Source organism: Chelmon rostratus, chromosome 1 (genome assembly GCF_017976325.1).
Source record: "Chelmon rostratus isolate fCheRos1 chromosome 1, fCheRos1.pri, whole genome shotgun sequence".
In the NCBI taxonomy this organism is placed as follows: domain Eukaryota; kingdom Metazoa; phylum Chordata; class Actinopteri; order Chaetodontiformes; family Chaetodontidae; genus Chelmon; species Chelmon rostratus.
Window position 1 is genome coordinate 28240976 of NC_055658.1, and position 23287 is coordinate 28264262.

Genomic DNA, 23287 nt, shown 5'->3' on the forward strand with positions numbered 1-23287 from the left:
AACAAATGACGCATGATAAAGACCAGATTACACACTGACTGAGTTCACAAGACATGAGAAATGAAGGCTTAATTTTGTTGTGGGTTTCTTCCAAAATAAAAGGGATAACATAGGAGAGAAAAGAAATAATGTCCTCCAGTTTGACGGTGGTAAATTGGTGCAATTGGCCTATAATTACCCAGCCCATTGTTTTCTCTGAGCTTTACAATATACTACTGACAGCGTGTATGTTTAAGCAATTCATTTTTACCGGTGACAGCCACATCCAACTGGGTAAAAAAATCCTCTATACTTGGAAAATCTCTTAAGACTTTATCAAGCACAGCCTCTTAATACTGTTTAAAAACCTCTTTTTCCATCACTGAATGGATAATGCAACCCAAATAAGACAGAGCTGGCTGTTAATGCTGTCCATCAGTAGCGTTTGTCATGATATCTAATACTATCTAACACATCGACAGTACATATTTCAGTCCATGCTGAACAATCTACAACTACATGCAGTATTTCAGGTTTCAGACATGTGATACTGGAAGAGCAAAATTGCAAATAATAAAACATCATTAGTTACATTGCAAAAAAAAATTGTGGGAATATTCTAAAAACTGTTTGCAACTGATAACTGATGGAATGAATAATCTGCAGAAATGGATGAAAATGATGTTGGTGCCTCAGGCTTGAGACAGGAGAACTACTTTGTCAACCTTGTGGTCCTTTGAAATGACTCCAGTCTCCAGTGATGTTGAGATTATATATGTGAATGACTTACGCTGCGCAAGATAAAAAAGATTCATCATGACCTGCTGCTGGAGCTGAATTTCTCATCATAGCAATCATATCCATGACTTCTTTCCCTGTAGCTGGATCAAACCTCAGCAAAAGAGAGCTCTTTTGTATCTGCGGGAGAGCCATCAGAGTGACTAATCGTTACAGGAAAAGATAAGCCAATGTTCAGAAAGCACTCACTGAATTCATATGTAATATCACAAGTTATACGTTCAGCACCAAACTGAGTGAAGAGCTGGAAATGACCTTTTTGTCTTTGGAAGACGTTAAAGGACGTTCTGTTTTGTTTCTATAATGGGGAGCAATTACTTCCTTTTCTTCTGCACTTCCTGTGAGGAAAACTGTGTGTGATTACAAAGATTAATCTACATGCTAAGCTCTTGTGTGAAAGTATTTCTTGGAATTATGTTGGATGAACCTCCTCAAACTGAATTTTTATCAGCCGCGACAACTTGGCTGGTGCTATTTTCACCTTGCGTGGGTTTTTTTCCGACCTATGAGTACTGAGTATTTGTGTGAAAAACGTAGTAATGACAACTGAGTACTCATGGGTCAGAATATTGACATGTTAACTAGTGTCTGATGTGATCCTATCGCAAGATAATTTCTAGTTTATCGTGATAAATCTTTCAGCTCCATCACCTAGCATTAATTTGAAGCCCACCAAATTATCCCAACGTACGACAAAAGACATCAGATGCCTTGAGCTTTTCAACCACATTCAGACTGATCCTGAACTGTTTTGACTAATTCAGTGCTTTTGTCAACTGACTACAGAAGTGCTTGTACAAGACATTCGTACATTTCATTCTTGCTGGTCGAGCACTCTTTAAAGAAGGCTTAAAGCCATTTGATTCACACATGGAACATTACTCTGGGCATGCACTCGTCATGCTTGGAAGCAATAGGATTTTAATTCTTCTGGGGCATTGTAATGGGAAGGTCAAACATAATTGTCAGGTTACCTCATGGTTTACCTCCGCAGAATAGCAAGTAGCAGCTTCAAGCATGACGTCGACCAATTTAAGTTAAGACGGACATGATTCGTAGGTTTACAAATACCTGGAAGAATCTTAAATGAAGCCTGAATAAATCCAGCTGTAGACAACAGGGGATGGGACAGGAATGGCTTATGCCAGAAACAAACTACCTACCTGACTGTGAAAAGAGTCGCCACCGCACACTGAATTGATTACAGTAGATTGAACTCAGATTTCCACCAGACAACGGGATCTTGTTCGGATTACAGCCATAACCTTAACTTGTTTTTTAGCTAATTATGATGTCAACAACTGGTTTGAGGTCCAGTAAGGGGCCAACAATATCATGAACTGTCCATTGTGTCCTGTCCTACAGCAGACCAACCTCTCCATGATGTTGAAAATCAGTTGTTATGGTCTGATGAGTTATCTGGTGTTATATAATTGGTTAATGGCCCTTTGCCATAAATAGAGGTAGGTTCGGTTTGGAGTTAACATGAAGAAAATAACTTAAACATAGTCGTATATGATTTGTTTTTCCACTTTTCTAGCTGTGCGTAAATGGCCACACCATACAGAGGATGTCAGACTATTAAAAACACGGAGCAAGTGAAGGATAGCTATAAGGAGGAGAAAAAGGAAATGCGGGTTAATGTCGGAGAGCCAAATAGCTTTCAACACCCAGGCTGACCTTCAGCTTATACAGAAGCACACACACACTGATACAAATGTTCACAGGATGTGTCCATAAACCATAATGGACATCCCTTATTACAGGGAGTGAGCCTTGGCTGTATGCCATTTTAAATGTCACAGACTCCTCCACGGGGTAATGACTGATCAACCTGAGTTGGCATCGAGCGTAGCCTGGCACATTATCTACAAAGCCAACTGTAAAACTGTCTGGAGAGAGAGGAAGCATCATATTATTTGATAATTGCCAAATGCATCCAATAATGCTCATCCATATGTGAATGTGCTAGCTTTTCCGACCTTTCAAACTTCCAGCTGCAATATGTAATATTACTACACTGTCGGTAACATCATGCAGCTTTCAGCTCATTTGTTTGGCCGGTAAGTTGGAGAAATCAATACAATTTTAATTCATAGAAAAACATAAACAGCTGCAAGTTTCTAGGCAGAAATGCAGAAGAGCCAAAGTAGAAAAGGACGGGTAAAGAAAAAAAACCCCTCTTAAAGCAATAAGGTAAGGGATAATGTATAGTGAGCAGGTTCCTATGGAGAAATAAACCCCAACATGATGACATAGAAGCCCGATGTGACATAGAAACCTGTTCACTATAAATTATCCTGTTTAGAGCACGACTTGCTACTAAAGCATTCAATAATGTGACACAAAATAGTGACTAAAAAATATTTTATTGATTTAAAACGAGCCTACTCTAATCTGTCGCCGCTCTCACTGGGCAGCCGCTCTGAAATTTAACACGTACGTTGCCTAGCAACCGCCTCTCGCTGTGCGCAGGCCAACAGGCAGGAAAACTTATTTCTTTACCGTTATTCAGAGAAATCATGTCAAATGTGGAGAAGTGACGGGATATCCCAGACCTGGGAGACGTAGCTGGAGACAGAGTTTGGTTTACCGCTATTATTTTGTACTGATGGATAAAAGTCCTGCAGCAGCTGATTTCTGCATTCAGCGTCAGACATTAAAACATCTGTCTCCAGTTTTGTCTCCACTAAGCAGTCTTTTAGCAGGTCGATCGGCCACGCTGTGTTTTTGTTGGTGTTTCTTTCGTGTCTGTCGGCTTCAATCTGGTCAGTCTCTGTGTCCCCAAGTCTCTTGTGCCTTAATATTGCTTATCTTGCCTGTCCAGTGTTGTTCTTTACTTTTCTCGTCTCTTTTGCTGGGGACATGTTGTTCTCCAGCCAAGTGTTTGGTCATTTCCAAACAATTTAAAAGCAATGTCCGGAAAATGCTCCATACTTAGCCACTCAAATCAGCTGGCAATTTGTGATTGAGCTTGGTACATTAAGGGATTGCCCCTTTAGCCAATGACTGCTGAATTCCTGAGCAGGCGGCCGTCTGTCGAGAAATAAACACAGCTGAATTTTGGCGATTGACCAATCAGAATTGAGTATTTAAGAGTGCTGTGTTCTAAACCAAGATATATCACCTAATGACCAACCAACAAATGAATGTTCAGCTAAGTGTTTTACACATGATATGTTTGGTTCTGATGTCATTTAATTGTGCCGGTGTAATATTTCCTTATTTCATAAGGATTTGTGCAATTATGTGTAAGCATTTGAACTGTATATATGTTTTTAAAATTGACCACAGGAAGAGCCGTTGTTGCCTAGGTAACAGCTAATGGGAATGGAAATAGAAATAAATAATAGACAATAGAAAGCAGGACTGAAATTCCACCATTTGACAGATGGTGACAAAAGGGACTTGAAAGGGATTTTTGTTTCTGCTGTTTTTTAAGCTTTAGTGATTTGTAATATCACAGCTCATAATATTTATGCTCTCACTCTTCCACATGATTGCGGAATTTGTTTTATTTCAGCGGCAACACAAAGCAATTTTTACATGTTACCAAAGACACTTTGTACCACAATAATGTTTAACGCACTAATGAAAAAAACAACAGTTGTCCAGGTTATGTAATAAAGCACTGAGCGCTGAAAGGGCTGGAAAAGCAGGGAGCTGTACCCTTTTCTTGCTTCTTGCTGAGGCATGAGATGGTTGGCAATGTCAGTGACAAGCGGATCTTGTCAATGTAAGCTGCTGGGGGAGCAAAAAATACTTGTGCTAAGCCCCCTTGAGTAAGATGAGCGGCAATGCCTTGACCCGTGAGATGCAGTGGGAATTGAGGTGGAAGAGGGGGCGAGAGAGCAAGAGAGCGAGATAGTGAAAAGCTCGCCGGTGACAGAAGAATCAGACACGCTGGATTGTGTAGGTCCATTGGGTTAGGATAACCAATCCAAATACCAAGCTAACGTGAACAGCAGGGAGCGTGTTGCGATCAATGCACACTACATGACAAAAGCATGAACCTGTCAATTAGTCCAACAGCTCAATGTATTGTAAGTATTATAAACAAATAGTCTCATTTATGAAAAGATGGGTAAATAACTTTGGTGTGTACTGAATAAACTTTTGCATATTTGTGATTTGATTTATGTGATGGGACCCCAATATCGAACAGATTCCACAGGTTCTTGAATTACATATTGTCCTACATCCAGTGTAGTACATGTAGAGATTTTGTGTTGCTAATCTCAGGATATTAACTTTCATCTTGACTGAAATAAGAACAGCAGTCACCAGGGAGTATTACTGTACAGTCATCAGAAAATTAGTGGTGGTGGTGTGTATGTGTATGTTTGGCTGAGAATAGTATATTAAATTACACATGTGAGAGCCAGAGCTGGAACAAAGCTGGAAGGCAGTTGGACAGTAAGGAGGAGAGAGAACTGAATTGTACCAATAGATCTCTCAGCAGGCAATAAAGGCAACCTGATTAAGAAACTGCTGGTATGATTTCTTTAGATAAATGTAAGATCATCAAAACCACTGTGTAAAGGCTTACATGTTTCAATTTCATCTGAGACAGCAATTTTGTAGATTACAAATCTGCAAAAGTTCAGTGTTTGCGTGGCATCGCAAATTTGTCCCTTTGAAGGAAATTTAAGTTACCACACCAGAAATTAAAAAGAAGCAGGCTGCTGGTATGGTAAAAAATGAATACTAAAGTTTATTAGTGGTTAAAGAGGCAATATTTTATTTATATTTTTTTCTCCATTGTGAGATCAATAAAGTCTGATCTAATATCATACTCATTTTCAGGCTGTCCTTATATTTTCTCTCTGTTTCGCTCTGATTTTGCTCCTGTCTCTTTACGGGCGTTTCCCAAAAGACCCACTCTGTTCTGATTGGTCAGCTACCACAGGTCCGAGCAGGCACCGCCTACTGTTTTTCAGCTCAGCTCTGTCAGTGTTTTTGCAACCAAAGAATGACTTTAATATTGTCGAGCTGCACGTCTCTGTGACTATCACTACAATAACTGCTTCTCAACCGAAAACTTGAGAAGCAAGCAAAAAACACCACCACCAAGCAGGAATCTGACAAACCACTGATGTTACAGCATTAAGGTCTGAGCAAGCTAGCTGCTGGGTGCTAGTAAAAGCAAAGCAAATTAATGCCGAGCGTTCTTGACAATTTCTTTTTCACACAGTTGTATTGCTATCTCCAGGACACACACACACACACACACACACACACACGTCTGCAAACAATATGGTATAACAAAGCCAATGCTAGCTGAGTTTCTGCTACAAGTTAAAGCTTCTCCTGACTTTCCCTTGATACTACAACATTAAGTTAGTCCAACATCACCCAGCCTGTGGGAGTCATAGAACCAAGCCACATTAGCTGTACAACATGCTAATGCCAAGTTCAACAGGCCAATCTACAAAATAAACAGTGAAGCATAAAATATGCCAAAACCTACACCTTCCAAGTTTAAAGTTGTGTCACGGACAGCCAGTATCGATCCATCCTTGAGCTCGAACCATTACTGCCATTGGTTGACAAAGCAGTCCAGACTAAAATGCACACATGTCAGTTTTCCAGTCATTGTGGGGACTTTTCTGTCACAGTTCTATTAAAAATAAAGTTAATCCACTGGGTCTTGGCATTCTCAGATGGTGGGAGATGAGGACTTTTGTGTTGGTTCTAGCAGCCAACGGAGAAATTGGTGTGCTATGCTCGTACTTTCCACATCTGCAATTCACTGGAGTTTGTGATAAACTCTTCCTGTATTTAAGGGCATGACAAACTAGCAGCTAGGTGTAGACTAGGCCAAGCAAAGGACAATAAGACTGGACTACAACAAGGTGTTGCAGGCAAAGAAGAACTCTCTTTGACATGGACTTCGGGCTTTGTACCTTTGCAGATGTTTTACATTCACCAAAAAGCACAATATGGCCTCTTTAACAATTTACTATTGGCAAGTTCAACAAAGCCATATTTATTCATCCACAAATAGAAAGCGCTAATTCATAAAACCACAAGTTACTGTATGTTTAAATAATAGAGGTACAGATTTCCCTAAAGCAATCTGTGCCCACGACAGCAAGCCTGAAACAATGTGTCAGCATTTCTTATCAAGTTCGGTCTTTTCTTCAACACCATGTTAATGCCAGTAAGAATGAAATGTTTGAACAATCTTAGACTCCTTAAAGGTGAAAATGAAAACAAAAGTGCAGGAGGACATGAGTAGAATGAGTTTTCACTCCACGACAGAGCCAGAAGACTAACAGTAATTAAGACTTCTGAAATCGGTAATCAAATTCAACACATTTTTCAAGACCTGCTGGCATCCTATTTAACAAGCACTTAATTTCATCTGTCACTGTTAAGTCTGTGCTCAACCTCTGAAACATTCCCAAAGTTCCTCATTTTCACACAACTGGAGACAAGGTCATCATATTCATTTTAGTTAAAAAAAATCTTAAAAAAAAAAAGGGGGGGGGGGGCACAGCTCCTGCTACATTTTACCCTGAGCCTCTCAAAAAGCCTCCTCCATTGATCTGGAAAGATCTGAAAGAGGCACAGAGGCATAAACAATCCTCTCAAGTCTTTAGAGGGTTTTGAAATATTAACAAAAGGGCTTGCAGGTACATCATTCTGCAGCAGCAGCTATGGCTGCAGAGGGAAAATGTGTTTGAGTCCCATTATAAATCACACAATACAGCAACAACATTGCACATCCAGGCCTGGCTTGTCCCCCAGGCAACCTGACAGCAAAATCCCGTCTTTACAGATGGCTCTCGGAGAGGATCTGTACATGTGTACGTGGGAGAATGTTCTGCGTGTGTGTGCATGATTTTGTTCTGTTAATGAAAATATAGCAATCAGAACCTTTGCCTATCATCATCACTCTTATGCATGCCCATTTATGTATGCATGTGAGCATACAAGTGCAGAGGAGAAAGCTGATAAAAAGAAATTTAAAAAAACGGTGCAGGCTAATTTCATCCACTCCACTTCCCCTTACATGAAAGAAGCAGGACTTACAGATCTTGTGCTTCCCTTTCATGGGGAATTTCACCACCAGCTCCTGGGGGTTGGTGCAGATGAAGACGAATGGGGAGGCAGACTCCTCACAGGTATCAGGGAACTGCAGGCGTGGGGAGGGCGAACAAAAAAGAGAACAGTTTAGCATCATCTGACACAGAACTAGCATGGACATATTGTGCACAGAATATGTTAAAGCTCATGATGCCCGGTATCAAAGTGATGAATCATTCAGTGAGTATCTCTGTTTATACATCATGTAAGATGTCCTCCATGCCTGATGTAATACTGCATGCCTGACAGCAACTGATATGAGTCTCTTTGGGTCATATGTGCTAAAATTGCACAACTAATGATGCAGTTGCTAATGAGAGCAGTTGCACCACTTGTGAGCTGTAAAGATAAGACATAATTTATTGCAACCAGCACCGAAATCCAAGGAATCCGATGGCATTATCAGATGCATCCTTTGAAACAGACAAGGTTGAATTGTCAAAATAAAATAAAAGCATATGTACAATATTAATATTTTCATTCAATAATTACACATAGAATCCTTTACTTCCAACAAAAGCTTAGTTCTAAATCTACAGAAATACAACACATTTAGCCACATCCGTGATATATTTATGCATACAATACATTCCTATGAAGAAGAAGGTGTTTTACAGCTCGTAATTGACAGCAGCCTACAGCATACAGAGGCCGAGAGACAAAACCTCTTTCTCCCTCTGTTATTGATTAGTCTCTCAGGTGAGAGCAGGGAATTGACTGACATAGTGACAAAGGAGTCATCTTTCCCATCACTGGCAGCCAACGGCTCTCAGCTCATCCAATTTCCTCCGGCGCTATCAGATAGTGCCCATGATTGCATCTAGCCAGCCAGGAAGCAGCCCTTTTCATGACAGCATGCTTTTTCTTCCCCTCCTCTCTTATTCACAGTCTCCCTATCTCCCTCAAAGGAGCACTGAAGGTTGTGACAAATTTGGGGCTTTTAAGGGAAATCAACAGAGTCGGCAACCCATCTGTATGGTCCCTGACAAACTGGGGAGAGATGATAGAGATGTTTATTTCAGATTACAGCCCATGTCGACTTGAGTGCGTAATACACCGGGGAGTGATAAAATATGTAAACACTCGAAGTCGTTAGACATTGGTGGGGACCCTTAAAGAGCCCCTTGATTCCTCCTTCCAAATAACACAGTGATTCCAATTAAATTAGGTCTCCCCGTCAAGTATGCTGTCTCCAAGATAGAAAATTCCCCAGACAGCGCTTGAACGAAACTATCTGTGATTTAGAAGGGGTTAAACAAGATGAAGGTTGTGAGTCCAGAGATGCAATGTTATGGGATAAGGTTGGCAATGTTCTGTGAAAATATTAAAGGCGCCATGCAAAGATTTTCTTGTACACAAACTTTCTGTTTACATTCAGAAGTGTGATTAGAATTAGAATGTGCATCATCAGACAATTAATCCACTACTTTGATGAGTTGATAATGAACCATTTGCACCATTTATCAAGCAAAAATCCGAAGAATTCACAATTTCCTGCTTCCCAACATGTGAGTATTTGCTGCTTTTCTCTGTTTCACATCATTGCAAATTTTAGTAAGTTTGTGTAATGAAGAGTTGAAAAAAGCAAGCAATTTGAAGATGTGACCTTTGAGCTTGTGATGGGCATTGTTAACTAACTCCAGACACTTCTTAACTAAAGAGTTAATCAATAAATCGTTAAAATAACATATTACTCTTATGAAAGTTGCAGGCCTATAAAGGTTATTTCATATTTCACCATAGATCCTAATTTTTTGCAAAAACTATTCACAAAATATAAATGAGGCCACACCGTTGCACTGGGTGACATATTCGTGCATTACCACATTTCAATTCCTAAATCTCATCAGTGTCAGTGAACCAATAAGCAAGCAGCATGTGCCGAAATTTGATGTTAATGATGCCGGTGATTGGCTGTCTAACATTAAATTACACATTTTAGAGGCATGCAGGAAAAAAAACTGCATTAGGCCCAGAGATGGGGCTCACTTTTTTTTTTTTTTTACCGGTGGTTGTTTGTCTGCACAGATAACCAAGTAACCTCTGTGCTGCTTGTTAACCTGCCAGCGCAGCTAATCTGAGTCTGTTCACTGCATCATTCACTGGGATGGAAGCCCCGGCACATCCTTTCCTTGCCACTGCAGAAAGGGAGTGAGTCAGGTGTGAGCAACACGACAAGATCGACAAGGAAAAAGGAGGGAAATGCCCTCAGGTTGGCATGAGCACCACTCTGCAACCAAAAATATTCAGTAGTGCACTAAATGTCTCTTAGTTAGTTACTCCACCTATTTTCAACAAAGAATCTACAGCATGTGTGACCCTGTTTCTATAGATTTAAGTCTTAAGTAAGAAGCCACTGGACTTGGGTTGAGTTCCTCAGACATGGTAGGGAAATTGGAAAGTACTGAGAGAACAGACTAACACATATTTGGTTTTGGTAATTTCATGGGTTTTGTTGACACCAGAAAAACGCAGAATAACCACAGACAATCAGTGTCTACCGCAGTTCATGCAACTGAGGAGCTAATGTCCCACTGTAGCAATTAACGCCGCTCAGATTAGAAAGAAGGAATACCGTCTTTTATCAACGAGCCAGAGGGGACATCCGTTTCCACCTACAATGTAAAGATCAATCCTGTTAACTGTTAAGACGATGCAGTGCTTCTCAAATAGCTTACTAAGGTGAGCGGCCTAATTGAGTCTTCATTTAAATGTCCATGCTCGGCACTTAGAATGACACTTTAATCCACAGTGCTTTAGAATAATGCACAGTAATTACTTTTAAAGAACTATTAGTTAGTGTTGTTCATTGTTAGATTTATACATAATTGGACAAGATTCTATGGTTTACCAGTGATTTGACTGGAACTTCAATTACACAGACTGGGATCTGGCTATGGCCAGGGACTAACTGTATAAGAAGATCAATATCTTCTCATATTAGATCGGTCACGAGGTTAAAGTAATGGTAGTAATAATAATCAGATCAGCACACTCTCTCCATATGTGGAATTTAATATTCAGCAAAATGAGTTATGCAGCATGTGAGCATATTGAGAATTAAGCAAACGTCCCAATTTAACATCTTGTCATTCAGCGCTCGTTCACATTCGACTTTGCAAAACATGCAGCAAAATTCACAATGTGTTCAACGGTGAAACTGGTGTGAATGAAACACAAACATAAAAGGCACCAATGTCTGCAGGACACAAAGCATCACTTGATGAAGTCGGCAATATTACACGTTATAGTCTATAAAAGGCTTGTGGTTGTGGTATGCCTGCAGCTATGGAAAAAGCACATAAAAAAAATTATACTGGATTTCAATTACCATGAGAATATTTCTATGATCAGAATAAGAATAATAAAATAAGAAGTGCTGGGAAAAGAAAATGTATCAGAAGAAGAAGAAGAGAGACAGAAATAATGATTAAAAGTGCGAATCAGAGATGCTTCAAAAGGAAGAAAGTAGCACGAGCACTTCATGGAAAGACGAGTCAAGCCTCATTTGAGATCATTACAAAATCTCATGTTGCACAAGATGGCTGTATTGTCTGAGGCACCCAAGGAAACAAAATGGTGGTGGTCTTGCTAAATCCAGATGAAACGAGCGTGGCTGCAGCCACAGTTAGAGTGTGTTCATGTGAAACCCCGCCAGTTGCCTGCTCTTTCATCCTCCATTAGCTAATTAGCATTGAAAGCTGTTGAATGCGCTGCTGCTTTGCCTCACTACCTCCCCCACCTAATTGTTTCCATTCCATGTTAATCAAAAGGGCACAAAACATTGCGGTTGCGCGACAAGGAGGTTTGCTAAAGTCCTCCATATTCATCAGGACGGATCTGTCAGAGTGGACCTGCTTACAAACGCAATTAAATTTGAGCTTGTTCAGAAACACAGGTGTTGAATTAAGAACTTATTAAGTGGAATTACGTGAAAACACTCCAGGTGACAATAGCCGTCACACTGAATTCAGCTGACTGAAATGGATCGTTAGTGTGCTAGTTTCTTAGTATGAAAGGTCTGGGTTACAGCCCTAAGGCATTCTGGGTAGAGGTACCAACGTGTTTGACATGGGGTAGATCTGAGGGTGTATGTATAGTCCTTGTGACAGGTGCATTAAAATGCTTCACTGTGAATTGAGTATCACTAGCTGGGTGCCTCGGGCCAATTCACTCAGGAGTTCGAAGTCAAGACAACAGCGAGTCAAGGACTCGGCAGCTTCTGTTTGCTCATAAACATCACTGACGATTGGCTCATGTTCAAAACAGAAATGCATCTCCTGCGTGGCTGACTTCCAAACTGTCTTCAGAAAATAGATACAAATACACCTCAATCTTGCCTGCATGCCAGCTCACGATAAATTGAGTCATCAGTCACTGATGAGGGGTTTTCACAAAAGCGCGTTTTAACATTAGTTTTAACTGCTGGTCAGTTTGTGTGCAATAATTCAGTCACCTCGTTAGTTCTCTTAAACAGTTCCACATTTTGGGGAATGAACTTATTTCCTTTTTTGCTAAGAGTTATATGAGAAGAATGATACCACTTATGTCTGTACAATGAATTTGCAGCAGCCAGTTAGCTTAGCTTAGCATGAATATTAGCACACCTCTAAACATGACTGTCAAGAGTGGGATTTGACAATAAGGAAAATTCTAGCACTCTGCCCTGGGCCATCCCACCACCCTCACCACTGTCCACAAACCCCTTACATTTAGACAAGAGCACAATTCTTCTTCTACCACTTCTCTTTCTTCTTCTTTTACCAGGTGCTATTTGAGTTAATGACTCCTCATCAATTGATTTTACAGCTAATGTTCTATATACTGCCACCTGCTGTGCTGGAGGCAAATGTAGTAAACAAATCAAAAGGTGGTTATGCCTCCTGTTCTGTACAAAAGAAGAGTTTAAATGGGAGGACAGCGGGAAAGTTGGGTTAAATTCGGGAGAATCCTTGAAAAAAATCCTTGAGGGTTGACTGGTACGCCTCCAAAGCTTGTTATATCCTGTTTGTTTTTGCAAGGGTTGAACCTCTTCCTGGAGTCTCGTTGCCATTGGAGAGACCTCGGCTAACTGGCTGCTAGTGCTTTCTTAAAATTTACCGTACAGACATCAGGGCGGTCGCAACCTTCTCATCTAACTAAGGAAAGAAAGTGAACAAGCGTAGCTCTCAAAACGTGGAATCATTCCATTAAACTGTGAAAGCCACATGAGCTTTTTTGCGTTTGATTGTAAGAATATTTTGTTTATAATCAGTTCTTCTGGCCAAAGAATGAAAAACCTGTATGTGTCCAAACAATTTAAACTGAAGCATCTTTTTATTCACAGGCTCGACATACTGCAACGCTTTGATAGGACGTGCTGAAGCAGGATGAGTGGGAGTTAAGGAGACAACACGCTGTAAATATGGATTCAAAACATTTTAACAAGAACCCGGCTGAACGAAGACCTACATACAAAATACTAAACAGGAAAATGAGGTGAAAAATTCATACAGCTTCACAGCTTCTTCAGAGACTGCCAATTCAATAAACTGCCCACTATTTAATTTGCTGGGATCAAGCCAGAGGGGATTCAACAATAACCAAGTGCAATAAAATGAAATTCACAAGTTCATTGGAAAAAGGCAAAAAGGGACGACGGGGCACAGGCTGCTGGAGGAAAGCCTTTGGCAACGAAAAAAACAGTGGCTTAGAGGGCAGGGAGCGGGCACAGTGGCCATATTGCTCTTACCACACATCCTTATAATGAAGTACCGTGTACTTTCATCAGCTCTCGTTCCTCAACACATCATCTGCATTCCATATACTGTATGATTCATCCTTAGCTCAGTCCAAAATACTGAACAACATTTGATGCAAACAACATCCATCTTAATAAAAGCAACTAATGCAGAGCCAGGACTTGACAGCAGGAACACAAACCTTTGAGTCCAAGCTTGTCAAGTAACAGCTCAACAAGCCAACACTGTTCCCTCTCCTCTCTCTACAATGTCTCTCTCTCTGGCGCTTTTCAGCTGCTGTCGGCAATTAAGGGCAGCAGAGACAAGTAATCTCCTTCTGGGCGACAGGGCCAGACCAGAACAGGCATGTGGAGTGGTCTGTGCAGTGGGGGGTAGGGGGAGGTGGGGGTACTGTGCGCCTGGCCCCAGCCTCAGCCCTAGCCAGGCCCTGCTTGGCTGCACTCAATCTCAGCCCAATAAAAAGCCCTTCATTGGCAGGGTGCAACTGAGCCAGACGGGCTGGGAGCATGTGGCTTTTAAAAATGAGGGGGGTGGGATAAAGGGGAGGGAGGCACAGAATGAAGGGAAAGAGGAGAGGGGGAGAACTAGAGAGTAAAAATGAGGAATATGATTCGGTAAGAAAGACGGATAATAAGAGGATAAGGTGAGGGAGAAACACAGAGGCGGAGATTTTGATAGATTGGGAACCACACAAAGCAAAGCGTGTCTTCTCGGAGAGGACACTTTTGAAATACTGCTCAGCCAGTTCTGTCAAGGCTGGTTTCACCCTGGGAATGGAGAAACAGATGGGTTGTCTCGGAGCTATGGGCTACATGTGGGAGGTGAAAGGGTGTTGGTGGGAACTGTATGCAACAGCAATCGCTCGCCAATCGTTCTTTAATCTATCGTGTTCACCAAACAACACAAGCCTGTCTCTGGCATTCATTAACCCTCCAACAAATGCCGCTGCCCTCAGGAAACTGTTCTCTAACTGCCTTTCAGCTTTTTTGCACGCACTTAGTGTATTATTTGTTTTTCCATCGCTGCACAACACAGGACCAGAGCACAGACACAGACAACACACACACGCAAGCACACGCACTGTTCACGTATGTGTCATGCATTATAATTCAAAGCCCCGTCTACAAAATTAGCTGCCATCTTCAAAACGATTACAAAACTCGAAATTATATCAGCGAATGCCTGAGTGTAAACAGCGTTTGGCCAAACCTCACTTTTTAAGTACTGACCTTGTATCCATTGTACAGCATATCCACAACCTCCTTGTACCAAAAATTGGCACTGGATGATCAGATTATTAGACAAATGGGTTTATATCATTACATTTTTGTGTTGCAGTTTATGGGAACGCTGTGACTCAAGACAGCTAATGTAGGCAGCTGTCTTCAATTATTTTTTGACTGAAAATAACCAATTTGTGCATATTATATTGGGTATAATTGGTCAGCAAGTATACATGTAACACAGCAAATTGTCAAATAGTGGACAAGTCCTTATTCACCTCAACTGAACCTTTAGAAAGCTTTTATTTCTAATTCCCTTTTTTATGTATGTGTTTAATTGTATTTTGGTAAGAATCCTCCGTTTCCTGATTTATCCTCATCTGCTGTTTGCAGTTAATGCAAACTCGTTCCCCCATCTGTTTCACATTAAAAGCCTTCCAGCGGTTCAGAAGAAATAATCTTTTCACGTCACATTTACTGTGAAACATCTGCAGGAAGTGTTGAGTTTCATTAAGAGCAGCTTAGCATCATGAAAGGCGGCAACGTGGAGATGATGAGAACGAATCAAACGCTGAGTGAGAACAGCATCTCTGTTTAAAGAGGGAGACAGAGCAACAACAGCGAGTACATATCACTTTACTGTGTTGTTGTACTGATGGCAATCATGGTGAAAATTTGTAAATTGGGCAGAATTTCCCATGTCAGTCATTTTGTATTTTACTTCTCTTCCCTTGGTCTTCATGTATTTTATCATTTTGGTATCAGCTTTTAATGAATTCAGTGTAACTTCATTAAAACAACACGTTTTACTGGACTAAAAAGCCCCTTTTGGTTTGAAATGTTTCCAATAGAACACTTGCACAGGTTAACTGGTACAATCTTGAGTAACACCACGGTGCTCATCATTATTTTTCCACGTTTTAAAGATACCCTCATGTCCAAAATGGCCAATGCAACTAATGGCTGCAACAACCGGCATTTAAAGAACAGCTCAGGTGGACAGGAATAATTTGCTACCTGGTTGATTCCTGATAACAAAGAGACTCGACTGCAAGGTACCAACGGTTCATGTAAACAGCTTCACGCAAGCAGGATCTCTACTGGAGAATGGCAAACAGCCAAATTACACCATGCATGTAAATGTAGCCCGTGGCCTCTTCAGAAGCATAATTCAGTCTTCTAGACTTCAGCTGAACATTGTAATTTGCTTCTCAGCCACATATACAGCAAACCTTTGCTGCAAAACAAGGCCAAATCATCATGTATGCATTTACCTTAGCTTTGTCTTAAGCTTTTTATTTATTTTTAATCAACTGGCATCTTTTACATTAATAGAAATCTTACTGGGCCATAGACATGCAAGAAATTCATTTTAAGTCCAGATCAAGTGATTAATATTCCACATTAACGATAATAATAACTGTCTGCCCATGGCTAAAATGCCTGTATTACAGAGCGAAGCCAACAAATCAATGATTCAACCAAAGAGCAGAAACAATCTGTCAATAAAAAGATTGTTCGACTGTTACTGACTGTAATTATTTTGACTGTGGCTTAATCAAATTTCCAAGCAAAAATGACACAAATATTTCATATTGCCAAACACTCTGTAGTTTCAGCTTCTCAATTCTGAGGATTAGCTGCTTTATTTATTTATAGGAAATTAAATATCTGTGGGTTTTAGATTGTTAGCTGGGCAATACATGAAGTTACTCTGGGCTTCAGTAAAGCGTGACGGGCAAAATTCACTATTTTCTGACAAAATATACATCAAACCATTAGTTAATTGAGGAAATAACAGGCAGAGTAAAAATATAAGAGTTATACACACATTTACCTTTTATATTACTATATAATATTTTATATTACTAAGCAAAAGGTGTAAACATATGTACCCTCAGCTTGTGTGGACACAGACCTTGGGTCATACTGGTGCCATGTGACTTTAACCCAAAGCATGACTGGCCTTTTCCATCTAAACAGGCAGCTATTGCAGCTCACTTTGTCCCTTTCATTGGAGCTCAGACACAGCGAGTCGCACGGTGATGATTAAAAATTGAACATACTCCTTCACCTGCAGAATCAACTGGTGTCAAGTTGGAGAGTGAACATTAATTATCTAGGAGTGTCTAACATTGGCTCCTGAATCTTTACATTATTAATATCCTCAACACAACGAGAGACATGTCTCATTATTAAAAGCTCAGCAGCGGGGCCACGATTTTCCAATTACTGCCACTGTGCCTGTGTGCTCGGCTGCAACTTCGCTTCGCCTCCAAAATGCTCTGTTTCAAAAAGGTCAGCTGACGTGCTCTGCACAGATACAAAGTAAAAACTCCATTACATATGTAAGTTAAAATATTACAGTACTTTTTGAATCAAACCATCACTGCTGTGGGACAGTTACAGCAAAGTACCAAGTGAGGAATCATGGCAGGATGTACTGATATTAACTGTGATGCCCTGATGTATTTGTACTCTGGTGTAGTTCAAGATCAACTCTGCATGTCAGCATGTGAGGCTTCATTATTGTCTTGATGTAAATGACTTCAAGCTGTCAGCAGCCCCCCCCACTTCACCACTAACATTCCCTGGATGACAGAGGAGCAAGAAGTATAAAAATGATTCTCTACTCCCCTGCCTCATAAACATAACAATTTGGCAATGCAAAAACATTGTTGGTAAAGAGCAAGCCACGCGATAGCTTTTTAGCTAGCACTAGTGTTGACAGGTGGAGTGAAGTCATGTGTTTTTGCAGGGAGATTCACACAGACTTCCTCACTTAGCCCAGTTCCACTTTCCCAGCCATATTTATGACTTCACCTCCTGCAGTGGCCCTCGGGCAAGAAGAAAACAAGACTGCCTCACAACAGTCAAAGCTTTTTAGACTCAACAAGCTAACTGCTGGAACTTTCCAAGGAAAAGGCTTCTCTCTTGTACTCACAGTTAAGCTTCTGTTTGACGAGTGCGGGACTCTTACGAAACTGAAAAAATACACAGATTTCTAAAGTGGGGCAGAAAACAGCATTTTGAAAAAAAATGTCAAATCTATGAAGCTGAGATTGTGTGGAAAAATGTTAAAAAAGGTGAAAAGTGTTAAATAAAATGTGGTTCAGAGGTTGCAAATCGCAAACATATAACAACAAATAAGCACATTATTATTATATTTGAGTTGAGTTATCAGACAACTTACAAAAGCACTTACAAAAAAAAAAAAAAAAACACACACACACACGGAAATCCTTCCACTTAGTATTTTCCTTTACAACACACACACACACAGACATGCACGCACGCACAGCGAGAACCCCTGGAGACAATTACCATGTCTGCTTTCAAACCTTGACTTCAAAGAAAAATTCCAGGGAATCTAAGGCATTAAAACTTCTTATTTTCCACCACAATCTCCTTTTATCGGTGCCACAAATCCAGCTCTCCTGAACACAGGTGCTGTCAGCAAAACGGCTCGTATTTTAAGTGAGGTAACAAACCACTTCACAGTGGGCATTTGATTTCATAATGTGGAAATTGAGAAGGGCCGGGGAGTTTATGAACATGTCTGTCTCTTAAGGTGAATATTTGCTTTGATATTCCGACACTGGGGTACAGCCCTCCCATCTGTGTTCACTCAGCCTCTGTGGGAAATAACTGTCTCTTCCCTCCTTCTCTCGAGGCTGGCAATGCGCTGGGTTTGAGCAAGGAGCACAGAGGGAAGGCAGTCCCTTGATTCTTATCAAAGGCAAGTTTTAGGTTTCTCTAAGCCCATGGGTTAGAACGACAGCTTACAATAGATAAGGTGATCCTACTGCTCCAAGGGAGAACACACTGAACTGCTAAACAGAAGGTGTTGAATAAGAGCTCTTTACAAGTCCTTTTCAATTTATACCTTTAAAGCTTTTCTAAAGGAGCTAAAATATGTTTTGGCTTACACACAACTTAACATGTATACTTCAGTTTTCCTTGAACTAATACAGCACTGAACCATCTAAGGCTCTGAACAATGAAATAAAATCAGAAAATGAATGGTTTTTCAAAGGCAAAAAAATAAGTGACTACAGCCGCATTCACACTGCTTTGGCATGTGGAATCCGGAGCTACACAGGATCATCGTGCCTAGCTACGATCGCTAACACGCGATTGGACGACTGCTTTAGCGTGCGGTCAATTCTAAATCAGTATTTAAATATTTTCTGCCAGTGCTTGGATTGTGGTTTTGTTGCAGCTGTGATAGAAGGTGTCATCTGCATATACCAACTTCTTAGACTGACTTAATCTCACATTTCACGATGTTCTACATAAACCACTGAGCAAAAATCTGCAAGAGATGATAGCGAGATGAATATTTGTTTAAATATTAGTCTTTTGTATTGTCTTACCCTCCGCTGAAAGCTGAATACGTTCTCCCACAGTCTATTTGAAGTTGAGGTGATGATCCAGTTGCTTTTAGGCAGTCCCAGTATTATCATAATGGCATCTGAACTCATAATTACAGATGCAACAGTTACAGAATAAAAAAGCTTTTAATTTAAATGGAAAAAAGATGCTTTCTTCCGTGGCATGACGGGATACAGTTCATTGGCGATAACATGGCTATGTTTTTTAAACAGCCAGCACAGGCAACGTACAGTTTAAAGATGTGTGGAGTGCCAGCATTATTCAAGTAATCTTACTCTTGCTACACTGACCACCAGATATTTCACAGGAAAGAAAATGATGTTGCATGTAAATCAATACTCTCCTTCACACACTGAGCCTGCAAAAGCATTTAATGGCATATTTGCTCAGTGGACCATGGCAGAAAGAGCTTGTGCACCATGTGCTTCAAGAAATTTCTATAAATATGGCAAAGGCATAAGAGAGAAATAGTTGTCGCTGGCAGTGAAGGGAGTAAGACCACAAATTCCTTATTGATTCTCAATGCCCATTTCATGTATGCCAATATTTCTAACTGACTCAATAGCAAATCATGTTAAAAGTTACATATATGTATATGTAGGTCAAATATATACATATATATATACATACATATATACACATATATACGTGTATATATATGTATATATATATACACACATACACACACACACATATATATATATATATATATATATATAAACATAAGACTCATCCACAAGGAATTTAGATCTTACCAGCCAAGACAAGTGTTATAAGCCTATAACAATAATGTGGATAGCAACGAACATGATACTTGTTGCCACTCAGTAAGGCATCTATTTTTTGAGGTGTTAATTTATCTGTCAACATTAGAAAACTTCTATTTTTAAATCGTTTATGCACACCTGAAGATGGCAACAATTTTCTTGAATGCTGAACAATTTTTGCCTATTTTACAGGAAATCGCACACAAATGTCAGTCTCCTAATCAGCTGCTTGTTATGTAATGTGACTGATGGTGTGATTACAAGCACAGCAAAGCAATCCTTGATTAAGCCTGTGAGTTTCATTGTAATGTTCATCGGAACTGCATGTACATTTTATTCAGATTGTACTCTTATTATGTAGTTTTAGTAGCTTTTCTAAGGTAAGTTGTTGAAAGACATTTCAGCAAGACATCACTACACAAAGGAAAAGCACATCATGTTTGATGTTAATTCTGCTTGATCACAAGGCACCTGCTGTACATGGGGCAGACTGTGAATTCCCTCTTCCCTCGACACATATCACCGGAGCCTCATTAAATATACTGATCACGCTCCTCCTGCCATTTAAATCGACAGCAGCTCATACCGGGGCACGATTCCCCGTTTTGTGGAAGTGAGACATTTAGCGAGTGAGATGAAGAGAGCTCATGCGCTAAAGACAAACAACAACATTCAGCTGAACGTTGTGCATGACTGATGGACCAGCATTAACTCCATGTCACAGTTTAAATGGACAAAGATCCTGAACCAAAGATACAGACTATGAACACATTAGCTGGTGCTTTGAATTATACAATGAAACACTAACTTTCTGGTATTCTCTGCCTGTGTTTGTCATTTATTTCCAAGTCACACCATTTTTTAAAGGCACTTGTGATGCTCAGAAAACAAACACTTGATGGCCATGACAACAGCTGGCAGCACCGAGCTGGTATCTTGGGAAAAAAGCTTGTGTTCACAACCTCTTAACAGACCCCTTTAATGTATTCACAAAGCAGAACTTGTTGCCAGTCTCTTGGATTTCTAGTTTTTTTCACTCCTACTGCTGGTTACATATACAGAGAAGCATCTCTGTGCAAATATTATGCATTCTCCTATAACTGGCCACTTTTTATTACTGTATATGACCACTCAAGCTGCTTTATGATCATTCAAAAGGCATTATACAATAACAATAATAATTATGAATGTTTCACAGAGGAGGTTACGGAATTTAACAGTACATACAAAGATTTGATCTATTTTCTTTAACACCAGTCCGAGACCAACCTTGAAAAAAACCTGTGTAACAGACATGTGGCAAAAAACTGACAATATCTGTTATGTGGAGGAATTCTGTTAAAATGCTTCAAATGAGGAACCAAATGGTAGAAAATCAGCCATCAGTGATCGACATCAACCCTCACCCTAAGTCTGACTGGACCACCCATATAAAATATATTAAACATCAGAGGGGAATATCCAGTCTAACTACACATTTTAAGTTTTCCTTTCTGTTCCCACTGATTATATGCAAGGAATAAGTCAGACTCACCGGCTTTATGGGCAAGCGGAAGCTAAATTCTTGTTTTGTATGCTGCACACAAATGGGGAAAGATTAATGGCACTGGAAGCATGGGCAGCCTCCCTCGCCTCCCCCCTCTTTCTCTACACTTTCCTCCCCTCTGATGTCGCTAGCAGGAAGTTGCTGAGCGGACATGTCACCTAGCAGAGTACAATTGAGTTTGTAATCTCTGACCCTGCAGTGGCAGAGAGTCTCTCGCTCTGTCTCTCCGGTTCTCCCTCTCGAGGAGAGATACTCGTGGTTATGCTGCTGCTGGGTCGGGACTTGGCTGGATAAAGATCTCTTCTCAAATGAACACACACACACACACAGGCATATGTGACATGGAACAACTGCATAGGCATGCCTCAGGAATGTTGGCAAAAACACTCAAAATCAGCTAGACGTAATGAGTGAAGCAGTGCCTGTGCTCACATTTGGATGTGAACAGGCATAAAGAATAATGATTACATTGAGCGCTCTTCCAATTTCTGAACACCATAGCGGGGAAACACGGTCGCCCACTGACTTTGCGCAAATTACTTACTGACTACGCCACACAACCTTCATTCATTTCCTCATTCCAAAACAGAAAACTGGCACAGAGGCTGGCCTCATGAGGAGCCATTTTGGGGCATCAAAAACAAACACCAGATGTTGAGATGGGAGATAAATGTCAAACATATTGATTCTATGCTTCATTAAAGCTTATTGTGGGGGGTTAGAATGTGCCTGTGGCAAGGCACTAAATGGATCACAACATTAAAATCTACAGAGGTCTCGTTTTTCTTCTTTTATGCAAACAATGTTTAACACAGCCGGGGTCATTGTTTCAAAGAGAGCGCAAACGGAGAGCCAGAAGACTGTTCCATAAACTAAAAACAAAAAGGCTGTTCCAGATACATGTGCTGTCTGCAGAGCCACACTGACACAACTGCAAACATACTTATTCAAAAACAGCAACAGCTAAACATACTTTAACCACAAAATCACAGGCTTTTAAAGTTTGGGCTGTAAAGATTCCAGCCCATTGACTTGATTTAATTCCTTTGATTCTATTTACTACCCTCCGTCAGTGTATTTACTAGTGTTTGGAAGGTATTATTTATTTCTTCCATATATGCTGTATCCACCATTCAAATGAGCTTGCACTGCAATACCCTGTTTAAAGTGATCATATACCAAACAACTAATCAATGCTGATACGTTATGCTAATAGGTAAAGGAGTGATTATAATACAGTTCATGCTTTGAATTCCTTCCTGCATGCAGCAGATGATCGAACGCTCATTGCAACCATGAGAGACTTGAGACTTGACTTGGACCTGCAAAAAATGACTTGTGAGCATCTCTGCGACATAATAACTGTGAGTTTAGCAACATTCCTCCCAATTTAGAAAAGAGACAAAAAACAGCTTAGACATAAATGTGAAGTTGAAGAGGTCCGATTGAAAAAACGCATCAGATCATTGTAAAAAGAGAAAAAAAGAGTTTCAACCTGTTTGGCATTCAGTCTAGCACTTCACAGAGTCTAGTCTTCAGCTGCCTCTCTTTGATTCTGACTTATTTTCATCAACACTGCTGTCTTTCAGACCGTCAAAGGAAGCTGTCTGTGTTCTCTTTATCGCTGTTACAAGTTCCTGTGATCAGCATACAGCGAGAAGAACAAGTCCTGTTAAATGAGCAGGACAAAATGGAGTAGAAGTAGAGATAATAAAGGGGGCTTAACTGTCAGCTCCACCGACAGCA

The 23287-nt window shown here is 40.3% G+C and overlaps 1 protein-coding gene across 1 annotated transcript in view; it reads right to left on the reverse strand.

Moving 5' to 3' along the window:
• trip4 (thyroid hormone receptor interactor 4) overlaps positions 1-23287 on the reverse strand; it is a 71086-nt gene that overhangs the window by 36924 nt on the left and 10875 nt on the right. The window contains exon 12 of the mRNA XM_041940086.1: positions 7816-7918. Coding sequence (XP_041796020.1) covers positions 7816-7918 — 103 coding nt within the window. The remainder of the gene's footprint in view (positions 1-7815; positions 7919-23287) is intronic.